A 25079-nucleotide genomic window follows, 5' to 3' on the forward strand; every position below is an offset into this window, starting at 1 on the left:
CAGGAAACCAGCAGCTTTCATTTTCACATTTTTAGGTACACAAAGCAAGGAATATTTTCTCCTAAATATAAGTTCAATGAGAGATGATTCTAGCTAAGCAGGCATATCAAAAATAAGAGTTTTTCAGAAACTGTCCTCTCATCTCATCTATTTTCTAGCCAAACTCCAGCAGGGAATCTGTACATTTGTAGATGCAAATGAGTTAGTGCTTGTTTCATTAAATGTTGTAGCCAAGAATTAATTGAGACTCTGTTGGTGCAATCAGCCACACATTTCCATCTATTTCTCAACTCTGACCTAGTTGCAGCTTCATTGAGCAATAGTATAAATTATTTCCCATGCAAATGAGGTAAATCCTGAGCTCATTTAACAGAAGCACTAATTGAGCATCAACTGGTTCGCTGAACAGCAAAATACAGGTGGAACCCGGCTCAGAAATCACCCCTTCTTAAGCTTTTTTCAATGGATCCGTTTTGTTCCACTCCTAACTTTACATCCAGGGTCACATTTGATCTTCTTGCTGCGTACCGCTGACAAATTCACTTTCTTACTCAGCAACATAAGTGAGGGATCGCTCTGTTGTCACTGGCTCAGCTTAACAAGCACAAACTAATTCAATTAAGTGTGCTCAACTGTCCGATGTCAGTGAGGCTTTTCCAAGTTAAAGATAATATAAGTATTTTTATTTTAGAATTGGAACTGAAAACAACGTATTTGACAGTAATATCTTAAGTTAAATCATCCTAGCAGTTTAGAAATGAGAGGAGAGTCATTCATTTTACAGAGGAGGAAAAGAAAGATCAGAATCATGGCTGACTGTTTCAGACAGAGGCAGGATTTGAACTCAGACCTTGAGACTTGGGCATCAGCGTTCTCCATAACCATGGGTCTTAATCTAAATGAGCAAGAGATTGGCATAAGGAAATGTGTATATATAGAAATTCCCAGGCCTTACCATAGTCTGATTGGAAAAGAATCTCCAGGGGTCGCCTATGACTTGATATTAGCTTGAGTTTTAGGTCATTTGTTTACAGCTTATTTCTATCATTGTAGCTTTGGCAGGCTTGACTCTAATACTAAAGTTTTACAGTAAGGATTGTACATTACTTTCTATTAACCATTGACACTCTTCTTTCAGTAGCATAATGAGACTCGGTGTTCATAATAATTACCCTGAGGTTCTGAATCATACTGAATGAAGTGTGTTCTTTTTCCTTTCCTTTCCTTTCCTTTCCTTTCCTTTCCTTTCCTTTCCTTTCCTTTCTTTTCTTTTCTTTTCTTTTCTTTTCTTTTCTTTTCTTTTCTTTTCTTTTCTTTTCTTTTCTGTTGTAGCTCCTTAAAGACCCTTCTTCCCAGTATGGTTTTAGGTTTAATATGGTTCATTTGAAAATGGAATAAAAAAGGAACTTTATTAGCCAGAATATTGGAAACTTGGTAAAAAGCAAATTAAAGTTTACTCTAAAATAATTTCCTTATGTATCTACACTATTTAATGGTTCTGAAAAAGTGTTACCATGTGTTGTCAAGTACAGAAAACTTGCAACTATAGAACCCACTCTGATTTACCTTGTTTTTGGCCAAAGGCCATGGAAGACTTCGAAAGTAGGGTCTAGGTACAAGACAATCTTTTAAATACATGTGAAGGTTAAAACAGGCAAGGTTAGGGTATATTTGAATATGAAAATGGGTCATGCCTGACAGGTGCTATTATTAAAAAGAACAGTTAGACTATCATATCACTATGTTGTTTCTGAAGTTCAACATCTGTATCAAATGGAAGTAAATAAAATAAGTAGTCTAGATTTGTCTGAATGGTTTCCACAGTGGGAAAAAATTTTTGAAATGGGCAATTAAACATTGCATATTTTAATTCCTGCCTACCAGTCAGCAAACGTGCCCAGGCACGCCCACCCTCTCACCTCTGGATTTTAATCCAAATGGTCAAAGACAGATAATTGCATATGTTTCAACATTTAGAAAATATATCCTGCAGGAGCACCTGGGTGGCTCAGTCCACTGAGTGACTCTTGATTTTAGCTTAGGTCATGATCTCAGTTTGTGGGTTCATTGCTCTGTAGGGCTCTGCACTGATAGTGCTTAGCCTGCCCTCTCTCTTCCTCGCTCTCTTAAAATGAATAAATAAGCTTTAAACTTATATATATCCTGCAGAGCTATCCATTATCACAGCGTTAGGATACAACTGCCATTATTCCATGAAAGGATTATATCTTAACATTTCCACATGTGTAAAGTAAAACCCCAGTCTGATGATATGCAAGGCCCACACATACCACTGTCATCAATTTTGTAATTTTCCTCAGACTACTTATTATTCATTATACTAGTCCTCACAAGGGTATACTTGAAGGGCATAATTTTTTTCTAATTCACAAAAATGATCGTCATCTGGAATGTTCTACCACAGAGCCTTAGAGTCCTAGAGTTAAACGGAGAATATCCCCTCAGTCACATCCCTGACAGGAGGCCGCATCCTTAGCTGGCAAGTGAAAGGTTAGGGGGAAGAAACCTTCCTGTTCTGTACTGAGAGATGTGAGATTTAAACACAGAGTTATAATTACAAGACTTACTTACATATTTTTAAGAATGTATTTTTAAATGTTAAACTATCTTGATGACTAAAAAAAAAAAAGAAAAATCATTTTAGTTTGTTTATTAAAAAAAGAATTAATTAATATACTGCCTCAGTAACTTGTTTACAGCACAACTGTATAATTAGGCCCTAAATCAGCAGTGTCACTGTTACCATCTGAATGGAACATCATTTTGCCAATTAGTAGATGATGCATAATAATGTCAAATACACGATGTTACTCGATTTTTAATTAATTTTGGAGCCAGGGTGCTCATGTATCAAACACAACTGTGTCCTCTCTCTTAGAAATTTGGATATGTGTAAACATAATTTATGTTCATTAAAAATGCAAGACTGTCTCACAATGTGCAGCATGAGATGTTGAAAGGTGAAATCTAAAAACAAAATGCCTCCTGATGAAGATGTACTTTAATAATCGCCATCCCACATTTCTTTTGGTTGCTTTCAGTGCCTGTTGTGGCGCCAACAAACATCAACGGAGGAGGAGGAAGTCGTTCGGAACTCGTCATTACGTGGGAGGTAATTTTCTGTCCAACTGAGTTATTTTGAAAGAAAAAGATTTAGCTGGCCAGGAAGAATACTGAAAAACAAAAAGATTTATTTGATCACTACGGAGAATATATAAAAATACATGGTATAAAAGACTCCCCATGATGAATTACTTAGAGGAAGTATTGGAAACTCTTCTTATTTCTACTCAAGTGAGAAAGGATAACAGACTCAACACAATTCTCTCCCACATATAAGAAAAACAACTTCAATGTCTATTTCAGGTTTGTCAGTAGCATTTTAGTTATTACTTGAGGGACTAGACATTATTGTATTTATTGTCTCTGGGACTATTGTGCACGAGTTAGACTCTGTAGCATGCAAGTAGAAAGTTCTTTTCCTATCACTGTTCTTTAAGGCCTTCCCTGCATCTAGATAAAAGCTTGAGCAAATGGTGTAGCTTTTGTGATTATTATCCTTATGAATTAACATATGGGCTCATTTTTATACCTGTTATAAATTTCAGCCTGGTTTATTACCATAAACTTTAGACTTTCCTCCAACGTAACGTTTCTTGTTTCTGGTGGCTTGGGTTTGCCTCAGCCTAGGGCTTCTACGGTGTGAAAGGCAATGTAGAGTCAGATCTTTACCTATTCCCCATTCTGCTGTTGAATTTCTCCTTCCTCATGCACTGTTACCTCTTGCTTCTCCAGAGTTATAGTGGGTTTGGGCTGGGAGAAGAGGAAAAGTACTGAAAAGATCCTGACTGCTGGTACACTTGTAATTTGATTTTGGTGTATTCCAAAAGTGGCAAATGACCAGATGCTGTTATTTTTTTATTAAGTTTTTAATTTTAATTCCAGTGTAGTTAACATACAATGGGATATTAGTTACAGGTGTACAATGTAGTGACATTAATATAGAGCACGTTATTTAGTGCCCATCATGAGAAGTGTGCTCTTCAATCCCCATCACCTGTTTCACCGCCCCCCCCCCGCCCCCGACTTCCCCCTCCTGTACCCATCAGATGCTGTTATTTTATAGTGTACTTGTTTTTTTGTTTGCTTTTGTTTTTTGGTTGGGGGAGTGGGACATCCAGAAGATCCCCCACTGGGGACTCCTAGTTATAATTCCTTGGTGCAAAGCCAATTGACTGCTGAAAAGTCTCCTCAATTCCTGGGGTCTGGCATGGTTCATACTAGCCTCTTCTAGAGTAGATTATCTTTCTCTTCTAGATGGTCTTTGTGGATAGAGTCCCTTTCAAAGCTGCTCATGGACAGGTCCCTTGCATGAGATGCACATTTACCCTGAGCAAACACCTTTGCTCTGTGTTCATTAGGAGTATAGTACATGCCTGCTTAACCTCTCTTTTCACTCTGCTACCATGTGCTGTCCAGATCTCTCTCCCCTTTACAAGTTTCTCAGGCATTTCTTAGTTAAAAGAACCCATGTGTCCCAAATTCCAGAGAGCACATACCGGCTGGTTCTTTGTGAGGCCTCTTCAGATGGTTAGGCAAATGATAAGAAGTGGCCTCTTTAGGGGTGCCTGGGTGGCTCAGTCTCTTAAGCGGCTGACTTCAGCTCAGGTCATGATCTCACGTTCTGTGAGTTCGAGCCCTGCGTTGGGGTCTGTGCTGACAGCTCAGAGCCTGGAGCCTGCTTCTGATTCTGTGTCTTCCTCTCTCTCTGCCCCTTCCCTGCTTGTGCTTTGTCTCCCTCCCTCTCAAAAATAATAAACATTAAAAAAATTTAAAAAAAAGGAAGTGGCCCCTTTACTTTCCCTTGGTAGAGGGGTAGGAATGCACAGCTTTTTCTACAACTGTGTCAGAGGAGATATTTTCCTACTAATCTATCCCTAAAGAAACAGACACTCCTTTGATATACCTTTGTCATAGAGGATGGGCTAAATTTTGCCTATCAATGGCTTGATGTCTCTCCTTGGAATGCATATCGTGTCATAACTTTGTTGTCAGCTTTGAGCCTCAGGTGTAACTGATAAAAGAGCCCTGCCCTTTTTTATTACCTGTGTACATGTTTTTGGCATTTTGATAACAACTTTCATACTGCCAAAGCATCCACTTACTTGGACTTTTTAACATTACACTTAAGAGCATGATGGCCATGGATGTTTTAATTAAAAACCATCACGGCTGACATGCACAAGAGGGGACATTTTACAATGTTATTCTCTCAGGAGACATTTTACAATGTCTGAAGACGCATTTGGTTGTTACAAAGAAGTTGGGGGAGGCTTGCTTTTGAGCAGAGGCCAGGGCGCAATGCACAGGACAGCCCCCACCACACGGAATGTCTGGCCCAAAATGCCAATAATGCCGAGGTGTAGAACCCTGTTTCTGTAAGTGTAATTCATTGCATCTGTAAATGATTTTGCAGTAGCAAAAGACCTTTTATATCTACATGGTCCATTTTATTCCTTACAGAATTCCATTAAATATAGAGAAAGAGGAGTAGTGGTAGCAAACCCTTTCTGTCTGTGAGGAAACTGGTGCACAGAGATGTTGTTTTCTCTAAGTTGTACATGACAGAGCCAGAAGCCAGGTGTAGCTACTCTGAAAGTCATCCTTTCTTTGGAACATGTAGTTTCATGTGCACATTGTGAACCCAGCACAGTGCCTGGAATGTGGTATGGCCTGTCCAAGTACCTATTGGATGGGTGGATGTGTCCTGACAGAGAAGATACTCTCAGAGGCCTGAGGGAGAGGGGACAACCCTTGTAGAGCATGTACAGGGCTTCTGTGCTACACTGGGTATTCCTGTCATTCAGTCCTCACAGTGATGCTAGGAGGTAGGTAATGCCACTTTCAGATAAGAACACAGAGGCTTAGAAATGTGGTATGGGTAGGGGCACTTGGGTGGCTCAGTCGGTTAAGTGTCCGACTCTTGATTTCAGCTCAACTCATGATCTCACAGTTCGTGGGCTTGAGCCCTGCATCAGGCTCTGCATTGATGGCACAGAGGCTGCTTGGGATTCTCTGTGTTCCTCTCTTTCTCTGCCCTTCTTCTGCTCTCCCTCTCTCTCTCTCAAAATTAATTAATTAATTAACATTAAGAAAAAAAATAAATGTGATATGGGTATTGGGCAGCTCAGCATTTGAACACAGAGCTCTTGCTCCGTGCTCTTTTGTTAAATTTTAATTCCACTTATCTGCACATGATGTCATGGTTCAGGATAGGCACGAGTCCCTGTGTGTGTGCCTTAAGCAGTAACTTAATCAAATTATTCTTGTCCTCTGAACACATTTCCCACAAAGACATTGGCTCCCAAGTGAGCCTATAAGACATTTGCTTTTGGGCGATGCTAAATAGGTTATTTGGGGTTCAGTGTTCTTTGAAGGTCAAATAAACATTTCATCATAGTGTACAAGGAGTTTGGCCTGACTTCGCGCATTATTTTTTCTCCTCTAAGGTGAGAAATTACTAAAGGTTGATAATGTTTTTGCACATTCAATATTTGAGATGAATGGGAAATCCTTTTTTTGTCCAATTATTTTTTTGTTTATTTGTTTATTTTGAGAGAGAGCAAGCAAGCAGGGGAGAAGCAGAGAAAGAGGGAGAGGGAGAGAATCCCAAGCAGTCTCTGTACTATCAGCACGGAACCTGATGTGGGGCTCAGACTCACAAATTATGAGATTATGACACAATCTGAAACCAAGAGTTCGATGTTTAACCTACTGAAACACCCAGGCACCCCCTATGAATACTATTCTTAAATAGTCACTTACAAGAAGAAAAAAAATCTTTCCATGATTTATAATGTCCTTGTTCTTTAAAGTGTTTCCCAAAACCATAACCTATGGCCTGCTCCCTGTTTTTATACAGATTCCCCTACACCATATCTGTGCTCTCAGGTGTAATGTATTGTTGCTTTCATGCTGTTGCAAGAGACCATATGTCTCCCATTGCTGAAAATCGTTACTATCTGGCCTCTTTTTAAAAAAAAACAAAAACATTTGCTGGCCTCTATTTAAAAAAAGATAATAAATCAAAATAATTTCCTCTGTGTTTTTTCTTGTGGTATCAGATATGCAGATACTTGCAGAAACTGCATTAATGAATGTAGTTTCCCATTTATCATTCACATTTGGCATCATGTATATTCAGTTCCTGAGCCAAATTCTTCTGATGCCCAAACTTCTTTCAGGAATAGGTTATATATTTTTAGAAGGCAACACATACATTAGTTAAAGCCACAAGAAGGCATTTGGCAACTGTTTCAATTCAATGAACACAAATGAATGTTGGAACTCTGTTCCAAGCAGTGGGGTTACAAATATAAATTTTAAAAAGGTCTGAATGCTCAGAGACCAACAGGACAGGACAATCTTAATCCAGCATGGAAGGTCAGGAAAGCTACCACCCTATCTTATCTCAAGTATGTTTTAAAAAAGAAATTGGGAGTGGAGAGACCATGCCAGGCCAAAGTCATTGCTATGGTAGAAGTAATAGTACCTGATGGACTTTCAAAACTAATGCACATCCAGCGACCATTCTAAATTCAGTCAGAATCCACCATTGTGGTTTATAAGTGACAGCTTTACTGGTCATTCCAGACTGCTGCTCATGTAGGTACACCATGGTATAATTTGCCTGCAATAAACATCCTTCTTGTGTTTTCTCCAGTGCCAAAGTAATGTGTATTTTGTGTTTATTTATTTGTCGTGGTTTGTTTTGTTTCCAGCAACCTACATACGATATACAACTTGGAGTGTAGTAAATGCCAGTTCCTTTTTTAGGGGTATCTTTATTCACATATTATCATAATTTATTCTCTAAGATACTCTCAAGTTTGAGATACTTGTGGTAAATATGTCATATGAAATAGGACTATAAAATTAGGAATATGGGATAAAGTACTGTGAAGTACGAGATAAACACCTATACTGGGAGTTGATAAACATATATTATATATATACATTTTTTTGTAAAGGGCTGCTCAGGAAAATTATTCTGCCTTGTGGGCTATACATTGTCTCTCATAGCTTTCCAACCCTGCCATCATCATCAAAAGCATCCACATATCATATATAAATGAACAGTTGTGACTGTGTTTATTTCAAAACCAGACTGCAGACCAGATTTGGCTCTTAGGCCAGTTTGCTGTCCTTGGTCTATACGAAACATTCCGTTCCAGGGGCACCTGGGTGACTCAGTTGGTTAAGCTTCCAACTTTGGCCCAGGTCATGATCTCGCAGTTTGTGAGTTTGAGCCCCACGTCAGGCTTTGTGCTGACAGCTCAAAGCCCGAAGCATGCTTTGGATTCTGTATCTCCCTCTCTTTCTGCCCCTGCCCCACTCGCACTCTGTCTCCCTATCTCTGTCAAAAATAAATAAACACATTTAAAAAAAATGTTGTAAATACATATTCCGTTCTTAGCCTTTACCAACGTTAATAGATTTTACTACCAGAAGAACTTCTGAATTTCTTTATTCTACTGACCACTTGCTTTCCTTAAAGAAGGAAGCTTTGTCCTGACCGTCTTAAATAGCTCTTTTTCCCCTGCCCATATGGGAAGAATGAAATGAAGACCCTTAACAAGTATCTTGTATCTCCTCCCCACCGCCCCCCACCGCACCCTTCTAAACTATGTATGTTAGACTCAAATCTTTCTTGAGGGAACATCATGAGAAACACAAATTGTATTGACTAACAAAAACTAAAATCACTAACTTTCTCAGATGAGCTAAACATCTTGATTAAATCTGAGACCAGAGTAGCATCAGAAACAAATCAAATGCTTTGGCAAGTAGCTTAAGGTCTCATAAATCTCTTCCATTCCACAAAAAATTAACTGTTTTAATTCTGATCTCCGTGTGAAAAGTGCTAATGCAAGGAAACATTTCCTTCCCCAGGTGTTTGGACCTGTATTTTTCTTCCTCTTTTCACTTTCTGTATTTGTTAGACTGTTCCACATGGCAAGAAACAGAGCCCAGCTCAGGTCGTCTCAGTTAATGGGGATTTCTTTTAAAGCTACACGGGAGGTAATGAAGATGGAAAAAAGTCTCACTAACCAAGCAGGCAGGTCAAATGAAGAACTGGAACGTCGTTCATCACTGTTCAGAGCACAGTAGCTCTAGTCTGCTGCCGGCTACTCTGGTGATCCAGCTCCAATGGTCCCTCATGGCTTGTGCTCACTTCTTCCCGTTTCCTTTACTTACAACTTCCTATTTTGCTAACTGCTACATTCTGTCTCTTCTCTATGTGATTTATAGCTGCCATTGCCTCCTAACTTCTATTGCTTCATTATTCCTACTATATTCATTGTATATTTTCTATTTATTGCCTACTCTAAGTTTATCAGGTATTGGCCCTACCTATGTTTCATAATCAAAATCTGTAGGGGAGAAGAATTGATGGGGTCCATCAGTCACTACGGAACACAAAGATTTGGCACCCGGGACCTCATAGTGATTAAAATGGCACCATTGATTCTGGTGCCCATTGCTGGGTAATTAGATGTGGTCCAGGTCTTGGGATAATTTGATACAATGAATGGATATGTATGGGCAAGGAAAACCTCCTAAAAAGACTTGTAGGTATGCGGGACTGGAGCATTAATGTCCTATCAGGTATGCCTTTAATAACGTATCAAAATATTTCAAAAAGAAAAGACAAGGAAGACATTTTTCTTTAAAAAAAAAAAACCTACATTTTCATAGATTTTAAAATACAAACTTCTTGTAAACAGATGGAATATATGTCTAAATTCAAGCATAAATTCATTTTTGTGTGTTTATTTTACGTGATTATTTATAGTGTAATATCTGTAGAGTTCTGGGGAACTAATATCTATTTTTGTTTTGTAATTTTAATAAGTTTACATTTTAAGTGAGTCTTACAGGATTTGGTCTCTGTGAGAATAAGCAAATTTTTTTGTTTTGTTTTGTTTTTAAAAATGTCAGGAAGAGTACACCCTGATGTTACTACTAATGAAGATGTATGTTTTAAAAATACTGGAAGGTCTTTTATGCTTTTGTGTTTGAGTGATGCTCTATAAGTTTTAAAGCAAATATTATTATATAATAATTGCATGTATCTTATAAGAATTTGTTGAAAATTTTATGAAAAGAAAATATAGCTAGCATTGAAATAGTTAATAAGTTAATTTTGTGCCGAGTTTAAAAATTCATATCCAAATTATGTTTTAACTTATACAATCTTACAATCTTCTGAACTATTTTTATAACATTTCATTATTTCAACTTAACAAATAATCATGGAAAGAGATATAAACATGTAAAACCTGTTTTACATTTCCATTAAATTTTTCATTTATTTATCTGAATATCTTTAATTGGGATCACTTTCCTAATTGGCGTTCCAAATAAAAGTATTATTATTTTTTCAATGTTTCATTAAACAAGGTTAATATCCATGTTTTTCTACACAAAAGAAACGCCAATTAATCAATATAAATTATAGTAGCTCCATAAAATATTTTTGTAAATACTCAGTGATTGATCACTTCTGCCCAAGTCAATTCCAGAAGAACTACAGAATGGAGAGGAATTTGGATACATCATCATGTTGCGGCCAGTTGGCTCAACAACCTGGACCAAGGAAAGAGTACCATCTGTAGAATCATCAAGATTTGTTTACAGAAATGAAAGTATCACCCCCCTCTCTCCCTTTGAAGTCAAAGTGGGTGTATATAATAATGAAGGAGAAGGATCTCTGAGTACCGTGTCCATTGTCTACTCCGGGGAAGATGGTAAGTTGTGGTCAGCCCTGGAATGGTCATACTTGGGAATGTATGCATATGTTGCATTCATTTTCCATGAACCATTCTACTGAAGATGATTGTGTCTTTTTTTTGAATGATAGAACCTCAGCTGGCTCCAAGAGGAACTTCTGTCCAGAGTTTTTCTGCTTCGGAAATGGAGGTTTCATGGAATGCTATTGCCTGGAATAGAAACACTGGAAGAGTGCTGGGCTATGAGGTAATCCATATTAATTTCACTTCCACTTATGAATATGCCAGCTAACCATACAATTCTTGTTCAGTAGCCCTATGCTACTAACCTAGTTCTTAGGTTGTATGTCTATAGCTGTGGAGTGAGCAGAAGAGATCTTTCTAGGTGATCTTAAGCAAGCAAATTAACAAATGGTAGCCATTTGTAAGGTGACCAGATGATTATCTCATTTATACATTCAAATCACCATCATATTTGTTTCTTGGGGAATAATAAATATCTAATCCTCAATGATCTTGCATCATAGAAGAATTTTATTGAGAAAGCTGTCTTTGAATTGGAGCAGGACTTGAATAGATGTAGTCATCTTGGAAAAGGCAGTTAAATGATAAGAAAAAAAATCCTAGATTTTCATTAATCTGTCCTTTATAGTCTGTATAGAATGAGGTAAATCATATTTATGGGCCTTAATTCTCACAAAGTTAAACAATGAGACTTCTTAATTACTTTTTATTCTTTAGCTTGCAAATTCAGTGATTCCCCAAATGGATAACACATTTATTTTATTTTGGAGTTACAATAAAAGTATAATTCTATACCTCTTTAGTTGCTCCTTACACTGTTTTTGTTTTGCTTTTGTTTTTAATGCGGTTTCTAGTCCAAACAGACTCTAATCCAGGAATGCCTTACCTCTTATCTGAATCCTATTTATTTATGAAAGCTCATTTCTAGTTTCTTCCTCTAACTCTTCTCTGATCACTCCCTGATTTTGGAATTCTTCAAATTCCCAGAGCATTTTTTCCCAATATCACTTACTTGGAATGTATCCTCTGCATTTTGTTTGCCTATATATATTAGCCTCTCAACTAGATTATAAGGGACTCAAAGGCAGGCACCAAGCTTTATTCTCTTTTGTCTTTTTCAATGTGCATAAATCAGTACTAATGTATAGGAAGAGCCTGATATAAGTTGAATTATTAATTAACCTGTCACTCAAAGAACTCTGGAGGAAATATCAAGAACCAAATGTAACTGAAGTCCTTTGTTGATGGTATGAATCTTGCTTTGGTCCAAGTGATTATATATACCCTTTGTTACAGTCAATAACCTTTAGATAGCTCATGCAATATTTTATTTTGGCAACCTAAAAAAACTCTAGATTCTCTGATTTCCATTGTGAATTTTTATTTTTTAATTTCCTCCCTATAAATCTTAGACTTTGATTATTTTATTGTTGTTGTATAACCATTGTAATTAGAAAATATTCTTCTATTTGTGCTCCTATGCTCCTCCCTTCCCATAACCTACCATGGTTGATACTTGCTGGCAAACAATGAATTGTTTGTTCTTTGTTTTTAATGATCAGGTATTATACTGGACAGATGACTCCAAAGAATCCATGATTGGGAAAATTAGAGTCAGTGGGAATGTCACAACCAAAAACATCACAGGGCTGAAAGCTAATACCATCTACTTTGCTTCCGTGAGAGCTTACAACACTGCAGGGGCAGGGCCCTCAAGCCCCCCAGTCAACGTTACCACCAAAAAGTCTCGTAAGTATGCATCTCACTGCAGGGACCAAGATTCATCTATAAATAGAAACATGTTCCTTTGCTCATTCTCTATTTCATTCCTCCCATCTTCTCATTTTACTTATTGCTTTGTTTGTTAGTTTGTCCCTTAAATAAGGATAATTGTTGAAATTTTCTGGTAACAATCAAAGGAAACCATTTTGATTTTTTGGAATTCCAAAGGAGAAAATATTCTGAGTATATAGATGCAAGATAGGAGAGTGTAATGTTTAAAAGCATAGGCTCTGATGCCCTCTCCCAACCTCAGTTCAAAACCTGACCTCTTGGGGTGCCTCGGGTCTCAGGCAGTTCAGCATGCAACTTTGGCTCAGATCATGATCTCATGGCTCACCAGTTGGAGATAGCTCAGAGCCTGGAGCCTGCTTCAGATTCTGTGTCTCCCTCTCTTTATGTCCCTCCCCCTCCTACGCTCTGTCTCTCTCTCTCAAAAAAATGAATAAACATTAAAAAACAAACAAACAAACAAAAAAAACTGACCTCTCATTCTTGGATTATTGAGTGGTTATTTAATCTTGCAGAGTCCCAATATCCTCACCTGGAAAATGTGAGAATAATAGTACCTATTTCCTCACAAGGCTTTCTTCAAGAGTGAAAGACATAAAGAATATATCTAGTACATACATTAGTACGTGCTTGGTAAATTGTTTTTCATTTGTTTCTATTTTGTCTTGTTTATCATTTGAGAATTAGACTGTACTCTGATGTGGCCCTAGCACTGCCAGATGTCTAGCTCTTTCTTTCTAGAATAACTTATCACTGCAGTATACTTAGAAGTCCCTCAGATTTAAGAATGAACTCTTCTGCTTCTTTTGAACTCCCTTAATAGTCAGCCAGCTGTCTTTCACATAGGCAAGGCCTACTGAATAAAGGATGAGTAGTTGATCGTTGTTGCATTATGTTCTATGAGTGAGCCTGGTATTACACAAGTATTCTATATTATGAGGCACAGTGATCAAATATGATTTAGGAGCAGCTGCCATATGTCCTTTTTACGACTGTATAATTCTTGTATATTCCTTACCTGTTGCACATGAACATAAATTATTTGTGTTCACAGGCTTTTAAAAACACATTCTTTGGTCTCTGAATCCCAATAAAAAAGAGGATTCAAATATAGTTGCTGAATTTTGAGAAACAGTTAAAACCTTATATAGTTCAAATATAGTTGTTGAATTTTGAAGAAGACTAAGATATGGATACATAGGAAAAGGATAGCTTGCTGTTAAATGCAGTATTCTTTTCTGTGTATTGAAAAAGAACAGGTGGTTGAAGTCAGTTTGAAAATCAAGTGATATAAAGTTTTTTTTCCCGTAAACATATATTTGTCCTATCCAAAAAGAACTTAGACATCATCTCAGTTATTAAACCTTTGACTATAGAATACATGATGCATTTATGTCCACATCACCAGGCAAGTAGCCAAAGACCTGGGTTCTAATTCTGGATACATCACTGATTCATGACCTGAAACAGGACAAGGCATTCCATTTTGTTGCTTTAATTTTCTTATCTGCTAAGTGGAAATTCTCTCTACCTTCACTCCTTTCCCAAATCATTGGTGAGGCATAAATGAAGTGCTGATTATAGGAGCACCTTGAAAAATACAAGGTGCTATGAAACTGCTAGGGAGAAACAGACAGATAGCAAACAGCCTCTGAGGATCAGTCCATTTCAAGGGGAGAGTGGGGCCAATAATTCTTAAACCAGCTCTCTTCCAATCTACCCAGTTTGAAAGAGACTGGGTCACGAGCAGTCCTCAAGAACTGATTAACTAGAAATGTAATTCTCTTTCTCTTCCCGTTTTATCCCATGCTGACCAAATCAATGAAGCCATTGCCATATATGGGTATGAATGATTTGCTTCTGGAGTCCTTCTGGAGTCTAACCTTTTTCAGCTAATCTTCAAATCTGGATGGAAATTTCCAGTGGTTTTAAGACTGTCCAGGTATTCAGAGATGCCAAACTCACAGAAACCCCTTTGTGTAATTCAGTTCCTATCTCAGGCACTATCAAGGGTGATTTGAAATGTGTAAAGATAGTATTTAAAAAACCTCACAGATTTGTATCGTGATTGACGGACAGACACGATAGTGCAGTAATTGAGGCAACGCTTAAGTCAGCTCATATTATCTGTACTCATATTGACCAGTTTAGGGTGGACTGGGACCCGAACAATAAACTACTTTAAGAAGCTTTCAAAATAACTTCCTTTTCTGCAACCTGAATTTGCTAGTTTGATCATCTGTACAACTTAAATCAACCATGCATTAGTTTGTGCTAACTTACTCTATGTGTTTAAGCATAAAACTCGTCTTTGACATGGTGACCCCATGTTTGTTCAGTTGACCTCTTCAAGTACTTGATACTTCAAGTGGCCTTAACTGAAATTTGGATTAAATGCCAAGATGATCATAGGTGGCTTCTCTGAGTGTTCACACGCGCTCATCGTTGTCAAAGAGTATGGGACATATCCTTTGAAAACAGTTTGATTAACAAGGAATGATTTCACCAAGATGTAATGTTAGAATGTATCTGCTGAGAGAAAATTGAGAGGAGATTCATGAAATTTAAAATGCAGTTTATTATTTTTAAGCATTCATATTCTTTCCTGATTAAATCAAACAAATGAAAACGCTTATAACTCCTAATTTCTTTAGGGCAATTTTGTTCAAATATTTCTTAATTTTGGCTTTCACCAGTCTGTATCCTTCAGTGTCCCAGCCAAAAGGACTTGAGAATAAGAAGTTCTACAGGTCTCTAACTCATTATATTTGAGTTATATTTGAATACCAAGTAAACCTCTAATTTTATTCTGTAACATTCTATATCATTGTCGTCATGAAAATAGAATAGAATTTTTTTCCGATTCCTATTGTTACTATTCAGATTTCCACAACTTAGTGGTACAAAGAAATACAAATTTATTTTCATACCTTTCTAGAGGTCAGAAGCCAGAAATGATTTTCATCGGTTGGAAATCAAGGTGTTGGTGTCAGCTCTGCTCCTTTTGGAGTCTCTAGAAGAACATGTGTTTCTTTGTGTTTCCTGGCTTCTAGAGACCACCTGCACTCCTTAGCCATGACCCTTTCCTCTATGTTGAAACCCAGCAGCTCCTTATCTTTAAATCTCCCTGTGACTCTCACCCTCTGCTTCTGTCATTGTATTTCCTCTGACTCTGCCCTCCTACCTCTGTCCTTCCCTCTTAAGGATTGTACTTCACCCACCTGGAGAATCCAGGATTGCTTCCCATCTAAATATCCTTAATTTAATCATACCCGGCACAGTCCTCTTTTCCATTAAAAAAAAAAAAAAAATTAGAGGGAACCTGGGTGGCTCAGTTGGTTGAGCATCCAACTTTACCTCAGGTGCTGATCTTGCAGTGTTGATGAGTTCTAGACTCACGTCGGGCTCGCTGCTGTCAGTACAGAGCTTGTCTGAGATCCTCTGTCCCCCTCTCTCTCTGCCCCTCCCCTGTTCATGCTGTCTCTCTTTCTCACCTGAAAACAAATACACATTTAAAAATTAGGAATTAAAAGGGTTTCTATTTGATTTAATCCAGACAGAAGAGGGAAACTTAAAAATACGAATCCCTTGGGGCACCTGGGTGGCTCAGTCAGTTAAGCCTCCAACTTTGGCTCAGGTCACGATCTCGTGGTTTGGGAGTTCGAGTCCCACGTCAAGCTCTGTGCTGACAGCTTGGAGCCTGCTTGGGATTCTGTGTCTCCCTCTCTCTCTGCCCCTCTCCCACTCATGTTCTATCTCTTTCTGTCTCTCAAAAAGAAATAAACACAAAAAAAATTTAAAAAAAAATACTAAGCTCACAAATTCCAGGGATGAGGATATGGAAATGTTTCAGGGAAAGGGCCTTATTATGTTGACCACAGCTATAAAATACTGAGCATGTATATATCCTAAGCCCTGTGTTAATTTTCCACATACATTATCTCACTTAATTATTATAACAAATCAAAGAATTTCATATTTTAATCCTTAGATATGAAAAGAAATGCCTAGTCAGGTTGTTTTGGCATCTATTAGACTGAGAGACACAATGAACATGGATGGATTCTCCGAATCTCTTCATCCCATGAACACTGTGCTAATTTGTAATCTTCATCTTTAACCATCTACATAGTCTCTCTCTTTCCAAACTCTCAAATCTTCAGTCTAAACCTCAAATGGTCTTTGGATTTCTCTTCCTAAAATGGAATCGTGCCCTATTCTTCCAGAATTTCATTGTCTCCTCTATTCCACAGGACAAAGGCCAAGAGGATCTTTCACCATCTGTCCCAAAGTCCTTTTCTATACTTATCTTGCTAGCTAGCCATGGTAGTATGAGAATTATTGATCTTCCACAGCTTAACATTCACTTACCTTACTTCATGTATTCTCTCCTTGTGGCGTGCCCCTGCCGTGCCTGTCAACGGTGAAATATCTTTCCTACCAAATTGTAAGTTTCCCCTATTTTCCCCTTTAATGTATTTGCAATTTTTCTGGGTGTTCCACCACTTTGGCTCATTGTGAGATAGTGTTGGAAAGAGAAAGGGACTCCTGAGTGAAAGAAGGTTGTCTGTGAGTCTCAGTTCCGCCATGCACTACCTGTGTGAAAGGTCTAATTCCCTGATGACTCAGAACCCATTTTTTCATTGGAAAAACAGATGAGGCTTCCTCCAGAGGTTTCTCTGAGAACTAAAGGATACTATGTACACCAAGGTGCCCCAGAGGCCGCCATACAGCACAAGCTCAGTGCATCATAACACATTATTGTACTTCTTCTGCAGTGGTGATTTCACTTTCTTTGCATTTCTTAAAAGAGGAAAGCACTTTCTACTTTCTTTCTCTTTATAAATCGTTGCAGAAATTGTCTTCAAGGGTCATGAAAGGACAACCAAAGCGAAGATGTGGAATGCCTTTAATGAAACATTGAAGATTGCTCTGATTCCAAATGCTATCCCTGGATCTAACTTTGATTTTCCATGTCCTTGAGATGACATCAAGATTACCTCAGAAGAGTGGTGACAGCAAAAATTCTGCATCCATCACACATTCATACTGTCACTGTCTAGATTTTCAGTCTGATACTTGATCATCCATTGTAAATTCTCAGAAAGCAAAGCTCACATTTACCAAAATCTCTGCCTATTCTGATTGGGCAAGCTAAAGAGAAGACAGAGCCTTTTTTTGGAAGCATGATGAATCAGTCAATCACTCAAGAAAAATAGTGCTTCACATGAGCTATGCATAGGGTGAGGTGGCTGACAGAGATTAAAACAGCCAAAATCTCTGCCTTCAGGCAATTTCTCTTTTAGTGGAGAGGCAACCTGAAAGAAAACAAAGCAAAAAAATAAAAATAAAGAATCATAAATTGTGAAAAATACTACAAGGAAAATAAGAGGCTGAGATATACATAAGAAGGAGGAGCTTTGTAGTGAAGGGTATATATTTTGATACGGCATGAAAAATAAAAAAAAAAGAGGTAGTGGACAAAGGGATCTCCAAACAGAAAGAACAGCTTATGCAAAGCTTCTGAAGTCTTTGTTATTATTGTTACTGGTGATAATGATGCCTTTTTGTTTTTTTTTTTTTAAGTAAATATCAGTGATATAACAAGAATCATAGCTTAGTGAAAAATTATCTATTTCTAAAAGAAAACTGAGGGGCATTGAAAATATATTGTGAGCCACACAGATATCGCTTAAATGGAATTTAGATTACAATCAAAGGAAGAAAAAAATTTGCCTCAATTCCAAGAAGAAAAGAAAAAAAAAAAAAAAACTGCGTATATAGAAAGAAATATTCAGACCCAGCAACACAAAGTGTTTGCAAGTTTTGGTTCAATTTGGCCCCTGTCGTTGACTGACTAGTACTCTGTACTGGATTTTTCTTGCTGTAAATTTGCAATCAATCCATATTTAGACATAAAGGAAGCATTAAGCTTTTATTTCATCTTGCACTTATGTTCTTTCTCTTTTGCCCAAATGTCAACCCCATGCTGTTACTTAGAAGTGTAACATAAGAAGTTGTTTTTGAATTGAGTTCACAGTGTGAACTACAGTTGAATATAAATGCCATCTACAGAAACATTGATCACAAGGAAAGCATTAGAGCTGTAGACGGCTAGTTTAATGTCACTCCGTCATTTGATTAATAGAAAATGATTTCGTCTCTGAAAACTGCATAGAACGCTTTTAAAAATTAGAAAAGTGCTTGTTTTGTTGAGTTTACCATTGACCAACTTGGTACAGATATCCATGGCATGTGTTTCATATTAGCCATGTGACAACGTTTTAGATTTTCAAGGTAATGGAAATCTCAATGTCATCATAGATATTTGAAATCCAGTTTAACTATGTACATTAAGCACATGAAACCAGAACTGTTAATAGTGTTCATATCAAGCAACTTTCTAAAGATACTTGCAGAAAATTTATTTAAATACTAGACAAAAGGCATTGGCATTGAAGTCATCTTCATGGACAAAGATAAGAAAGATGATTGACTATGAATAGCTAAAACTCTACCACTTTATCTGTCTTTTTTTTTTATAAGAGATTTTCTTAAAATTTTTAAGCTGTATTTATTCATTTTGAGAGAGAGAAAGTATGAGAGGGAGAGAGAGGATACCAAGCGGGCTTCACTCTGCCAGTCCGGAGCCTGACATGGGACTCAAACTCATGAGCTGTGAGATCATGACCTGAGCCGAAATCAAGAGTCAAACTCTGAACTAACTCAGCCACCCAGGCACCCCCATCTGTCTTTAAAAAACCATCCAAAGAACCCAAATAAGAGAAATATTATTAAGGGAGAATGTTAAATTTACTCTAATTATATTTAAGAAGTGGGTCATTTGCAAACTTTGGAATTACATTATTATTAAAAAACACTTTGAACACAATTGAAAAAATTAATTATGTCATAAGATCTGAGTGGAGAGCTGTTACTCTCAGGAAAGAGAATTAGCATTTACTGAGCTTTTTAGCATGTAACACTAACCAAGTGCTGAACATTTCATATTTTATGGCATATAAGCTAAAACTCTTAAAAACTAGGAGATTTTTGACTCATTCTGAAGATGGAAAAACCAAGGCCTCTTGGAAGAGACTGGATACAGATTCACATCTCTCTGACTTTAAAGGCCAGCTCTTTCCACCTCCAAGATAGCAAGATAGCAAAGAATTTATCTATGCCATTGGCCATTCACACCAAGAATTCATTCCTGGTAGAACTTTTGTCACTTTATGTCCATTGAACACTTTACTTATGCTCGGGTAGATAAACAAATGCGACCATTTTGGTGTCATTACCATAGTCGTAAACTCCTTGTAAACATAGTTGATAGAAGGGTCAGTTCTGTTTCCCAGCCTGGAGCTTCACCAGTGGATTTGTAGTGTTAAAAACAGTACTTTTCCTCTGAATGAACTACAAAATAGACACAAAAATAGATGAAAACTTCAGAGTCCATCACTGCCAATGACATCAAAGGAGCAAATTTATATTCTCCCTGTATTGATTATATGATGCTGTTAATGTTAGTGCTTCAATTTAAAGAACAGAGATAAAAGAAATGTGCCACAAGAGCATACTAGATATTAAAACTATGGTATCTTCTGAGAATTTTTATATGATCGCTTTTATAACTGAGAAAAAATATTAGAAAAGGCACCCTGGGATAGTTGAGGGAGAATAGTTACAAAACTATTATTGTTGCTATCTAGTCCTTCAGGAATAAAACATATTGGCAAACATGCATTGAGTGCTTACTAAGTGCAAAACTCTTAGGCCTTTAATTATGATTGGGTATATATAGTCAAGAAATGTACTAGGGAAAGTTTAATCCATTTGGCCTATCTTATAAATCATATGAATTGCTTGAGATTTGTCCATGGCAATTGACCTTGATTATAGAAAAGAATAATGAATGGATTGGCCACTTTGTGTCACCTATGGATCTGACCACATCCCAGTACATAATCAATATAACCTGAGACAATCACTCAGGACTCTGAGTGGTTTTTCTTTAGCTATCTTATTGTAGTCATTTATTCAACATATATGACTGTATGTCGTCTATGTGCCAACCACTGTGCCAGTGGTTGAGAATACAGAGTTGAACAAGGTGCATGCCGTCAATAAAGTTAAATGCACAATCAAGAATAATTATAATTCAGTGTGACAAATCCATTGTAAAGTAGGAACTGAGCCCTATTGGAAGCAGAGGGGAAACATTTCTCAGCCGTGTCTCAATTGAGGTGTCAGTAACTAGGTGGACAAGAGTAATGTTCCTGTGGGTTTACAGCAATGGTAATATATGGTAATAAAATTTCAGACACCCCGAGCAAGACTCATCCAGTAATTTATAAGGGATTAAATAGTAGTTGAGTCAAAGCTCCGAAAGAAATCATTTCCATCAGTGTTATAATGAGTTAAATATTATGCTCATTCAGCCTCACAAATTCAAATAAGATGCCAAAAACATCTTGCTGGGTAGTTTTATCTTTGCCTCTGCTTTCCAGCTAAATTATTTTTAATCTCTCCAGTTTCCTAAATCTCAAAAATAATCATGTGGACTCAAATCTTTGAAAAGCAGCATGTTGTCATGGAGGAACACTGGCTTAGAAATCAAGAGAATGGGATTCTGATGTGACTCAGCCACTCTTTAACTGCTTGCTTTTGGATAACTGGACCACCAACCTGGACTCTAGTTTTCTTGTATGTAAAATTCTACAGTTGGACTAGATCCATTATTGCCCTTAGAAGGCTGATTCGAAGACCATCTTCTCTTACTACTTACCACCTTTCTCCTAGACAACCTTAATTTCTGGGAACTAAAAACTGCATTTTGGATTTAGAGTAAACACCTTTTGGGATGATCCCCCAGTTTGTAATTATTTTCTCTTTTCTGGGTTTCCGAACAACTCTATATTCAATGACATGCATTTTTCTTAGTATTTAGCTACAATTGATTAGAGTGCAATAGACATGGCCAAGGGCAATCAATCCTCGTTTTTTCCTGGGGCTTCTAGCATGGACTATTTCTGAACAGAGTAGATTTCAAATGTCAGATATGGAGAACAGTCACGATTTCTGCTGCATACGCTGAGAATGACAAAGAGATCTGTAGCATCTACAGTAAGATGACCATGCAGCAGACACAACGGTGGGAAGCAGAAAGAACTTCTTGGCTTTTTGACATTTTTGTTTTGTCCCTCTTAAAGCTCTTTTGCATTTTGCCATGAGTTCTAAGAGATTCCCCTGTATCCTTCATAATCTCTTACTGTTTTGCTTATAGTATCTTGAGTTTGTTGTGTTACTTAAAGTCAGAGTCCTAACTAATGCAAGATTAAAATGGAAAAGACTGCTAGGAAGTAACCTCTGTGTTGATATGTATAAAGGGTTTGTAGCCTGAGTTTGCTTGACATGCTCTTTGATTGATGACCACATGGAACACCAGATAACAGAGCCCTCCATCTAGTTATATATTGGTAAAGTAAACCAATTCAAAAGCAATGATTAATACATTAATACTGGGCATGTAACAAGCCATTATTAATTCATGTTTGTCACAAACACATTCCCAAATGACCAGAATTTAAATGAATTTGCTTATTCTGATTAGAATTAGTATGATATTTCAAATGACACTGAAAAAAGTTGTGCTTCTGCTATGATAATCATCCAGGACTTATTTTCCCTTTTCATGTTGATGGGCCATACAGTAACCACGAGCTAATTAATATTCATTTGGATCTTTGATTATCTCTTTAAAGCACCAAGCCAACCACCAGCTAACATTGCCTGGAAGCTGACAAACTCTAAATTATGCCTGAACTGGGAACATGTAAAAAACATGGAAAATGAGTCTGAAGTGTTGGGCTACAAGGTGAGTATTTTTTTTCTCCCTTAATAATATCAATTAAATTACTAAGGAACCAAGAATGTCACAACCAAATAAGAAACAAATTTATACATATGAAAATACAGGAATCTTTAAAACTTATTTGAAAAATGCTTAACATTGCCTCTTTCAAATTCTTCACTGAAAATTTTTATATGCTGTGGACACTAATGTATCATGGTACAACAAGAATAAAGTTTTTCTTCAAGCGACTCCCCCTTGCCATAAGATGATGGTGTGTGTGAGTAGTAAGGTAGATGAGAATGAAATCTACGAATATACTCAAATAGAATTTCTAGAACTTAGGCTGCAGTGGCATGTAAGCCTTAACAATATAAAAGGAATCTAACAAGAGTATAGCCAAATACCCACAGAAAATTATTTCTATCACTGGTAATGGACATCATCTCCTAGCAAATGCATATATCCAGTATTTGAAATGGGTCCAAACTAACCAGTGACTTTTCACAGCAAGCTCCAAAGGTAATAGCCTCAAGCTATTTAATTGAGATAAATCTATTGTCATTTCAGAAGCATTGGCCAAAGACAAAATCTTTGTTTTTGTTCTTGTTTTTGTTTTTGTTTTAATGCCTAAATTTAAGGAAAAAGCATAGACTAGATATTTCCATTCAAGGAGGACAGCATTTATAATGATACATTGTAGAGTGTTCCATAAGAGCGTCTGGACCTTAAAAAAGCAACATGTCCTTTTAACTTCGATTCACTATTTTATTTAGATTCTGTATCGGCAAAACAGACAGAGTAAAACACATATCTTGGAAACAAACAATACATCGGCTGAGCTTCTGGTTCCGTTTGAAGAAGACTACTTGATTGAAATAAGAACAGTTAGTGATGGTGGGGATGGAAGCAGCAGTGAAGAAATTAGGATTCCAAAAATGTCAAGTAAGTTGAATCACCATCGCTGTTGTAGATTTTGAATCTGGACAGCTGCAGCCTGAAATCTAGGCTCTATGAAGCTTTCCAATTCTTGTTTGAATGTTGGGTGAAAAAATAAAAGGTCTGTGTTTCCATTTTCAGTTGTGAACAAGAGGTGATGAGTCAATCTTTCTTTAAATAATTCCTCAAATTTGCAACATGCATACTTATTACAAACAGTTTCATGTTTCCTCATTTGAATCTCAAAAAGAAAAGAAAACACACAACTGTGTGTTGTTGGTACATAATTCATTCTCTTGGTACAAAAATCAGTAAGTGTTTCTGTGGGTTTTCACAGGCTTCTTGGAGCAGGGACAGAAAATATGAAACACATGTACTTATACTCCTATTCCCATATCCATTGCAGACATCACTAATCAATCATGGCCTGCATAGGGAGCTGAGTCCCAAATCTCAGATCCTCTCCATACAGTGTTCTAAGCAGGTCACACCATTCAGTTGAATTTAGCACATAATAAGATTTGTTATTTTTGCTTCAGATGAATCACTTGCTTAAAGTTGGGCCTCAGTGAAATCATCAGGCACCACATGTTGGCAAATCCTAATCTGCCCTTCCATCAGACTTGGTCAATTTAAGCATTTTCCTTTTTCGTTTTTACATTTAAAACACATAGCCTAGGATAGAGGACTAAAGACACTTCCTTGTATATAATATAAACAAAAGTAGTATACTAAAACATGTTATTAGAAGACAAATGATAGTATGCATTTTAGGTCTTGAAAATTAATCTAACAAGCAATTGTATTTTTTTCTCAAGATGTTTCATTTTATTTTTATATTTTGCAGGCTTGAGTTCCAGAGGAGTTCCAGTCTTAGAACCTAGCGTCTGTTTCCTGTCAATTGTCATCATTTTTTACTGTTTTGCAATTCAGCCACTTATACGATGAATAAAACCATAAATCTTTGAGAGTTTTTTGAAAGCAAATCACTCTGTAAATAGGCTCTCCGGCCCCTATCACAAAATACATCATTAATACAGACTTGTTTGGAAAGAAAAAAATGTATATTATTAAGATCTTGTAAATATCTATGGTACATTAATAAAACAGTTTTAAACACTTTTGAACTTTAAAGTTCGCACATGATTTCATATATTCTGAAAGTGCCAAATGATCCGTGGAGTTGTAACTGCTGTGGCTTTTAAGTGACTTATATGGAAAGTATAAATAACTCCCCTTGATGATGATGATAAATATGAAATAGATTTGAGTTATCATAGAAAATATGTATATTTTTACATGCTCCAGGCAATTTAGGTAACTATTAAAAATGTTCACCCTACTTGGAATAAAATGTAATTATTTGTTTACAGTTGGGACTCTTTAAAAATGTAAGCTTTTCCAAAGCGTGATGTGCTTTTACATCTGAATGAGGTGAGGCCAGGAAATATTTGTACCCAGTAATATATGTATATACATGATGTTCTTTTCAACTCACTTTCCTAAGAATCCCAGTAATAATAGTGGCAGGAGAAAGTGCCTTATGGTAAAGAAAAAGAAAAGAAGGGGAAGAAGCAACCATCTAAAACAATTTAACAAGTCTGGTATATCATAGGCAGTTTCTCACAGCAAAATTTAATTTTTTAAATCAATTTTGA

At 36.9% G+C, this 25079-nt stretch overlaps 1 protein-coding gene across 1 annotated transcript in view; it reads left to right on the forward strand.

Moving 5' to 3' along the window:
- Positions 1–24373, forward strand: part of CNTN6 (contactin 6) — a 168569-nt gene extending 144196 nt beyond the window's left edge. The window contains 8 exon segments of the mRNA XM_042927536.1: positions 3063–3133; positions 10598–10832; positions 10946–11061; positions 12401–12587; positions 22394–22506; positions 23259–23427; positions 24269–24329; positions 24331–24373. Coding sequence (XP_042783470.1) covers positions 3063–3133; positions 10598–10832; positions 10946–11061; positions 12401–12587; positions 22394–22506; positions 23259–23427; positions 24269–24329; positions 24331–24373 — 995 coding nt within the window.
- Positions 24374–25079: the final 706 nt, after the last annotated feature.

Source organism: Panthera leo, chromosome A2, assembly GCF_018350215.1.
Source record: "Panthera leo isolate Ple1 chromosome A2, P.leo_Ple1_pat1.1, whole genome shotgun sequence".
Classification (NCBI taxonomy): domain Eukaryota; kingdom Metazoa; phylum Chordata; class Mammalia; order Carnivora; family Felidae; genus Panthera; species Panthera leo.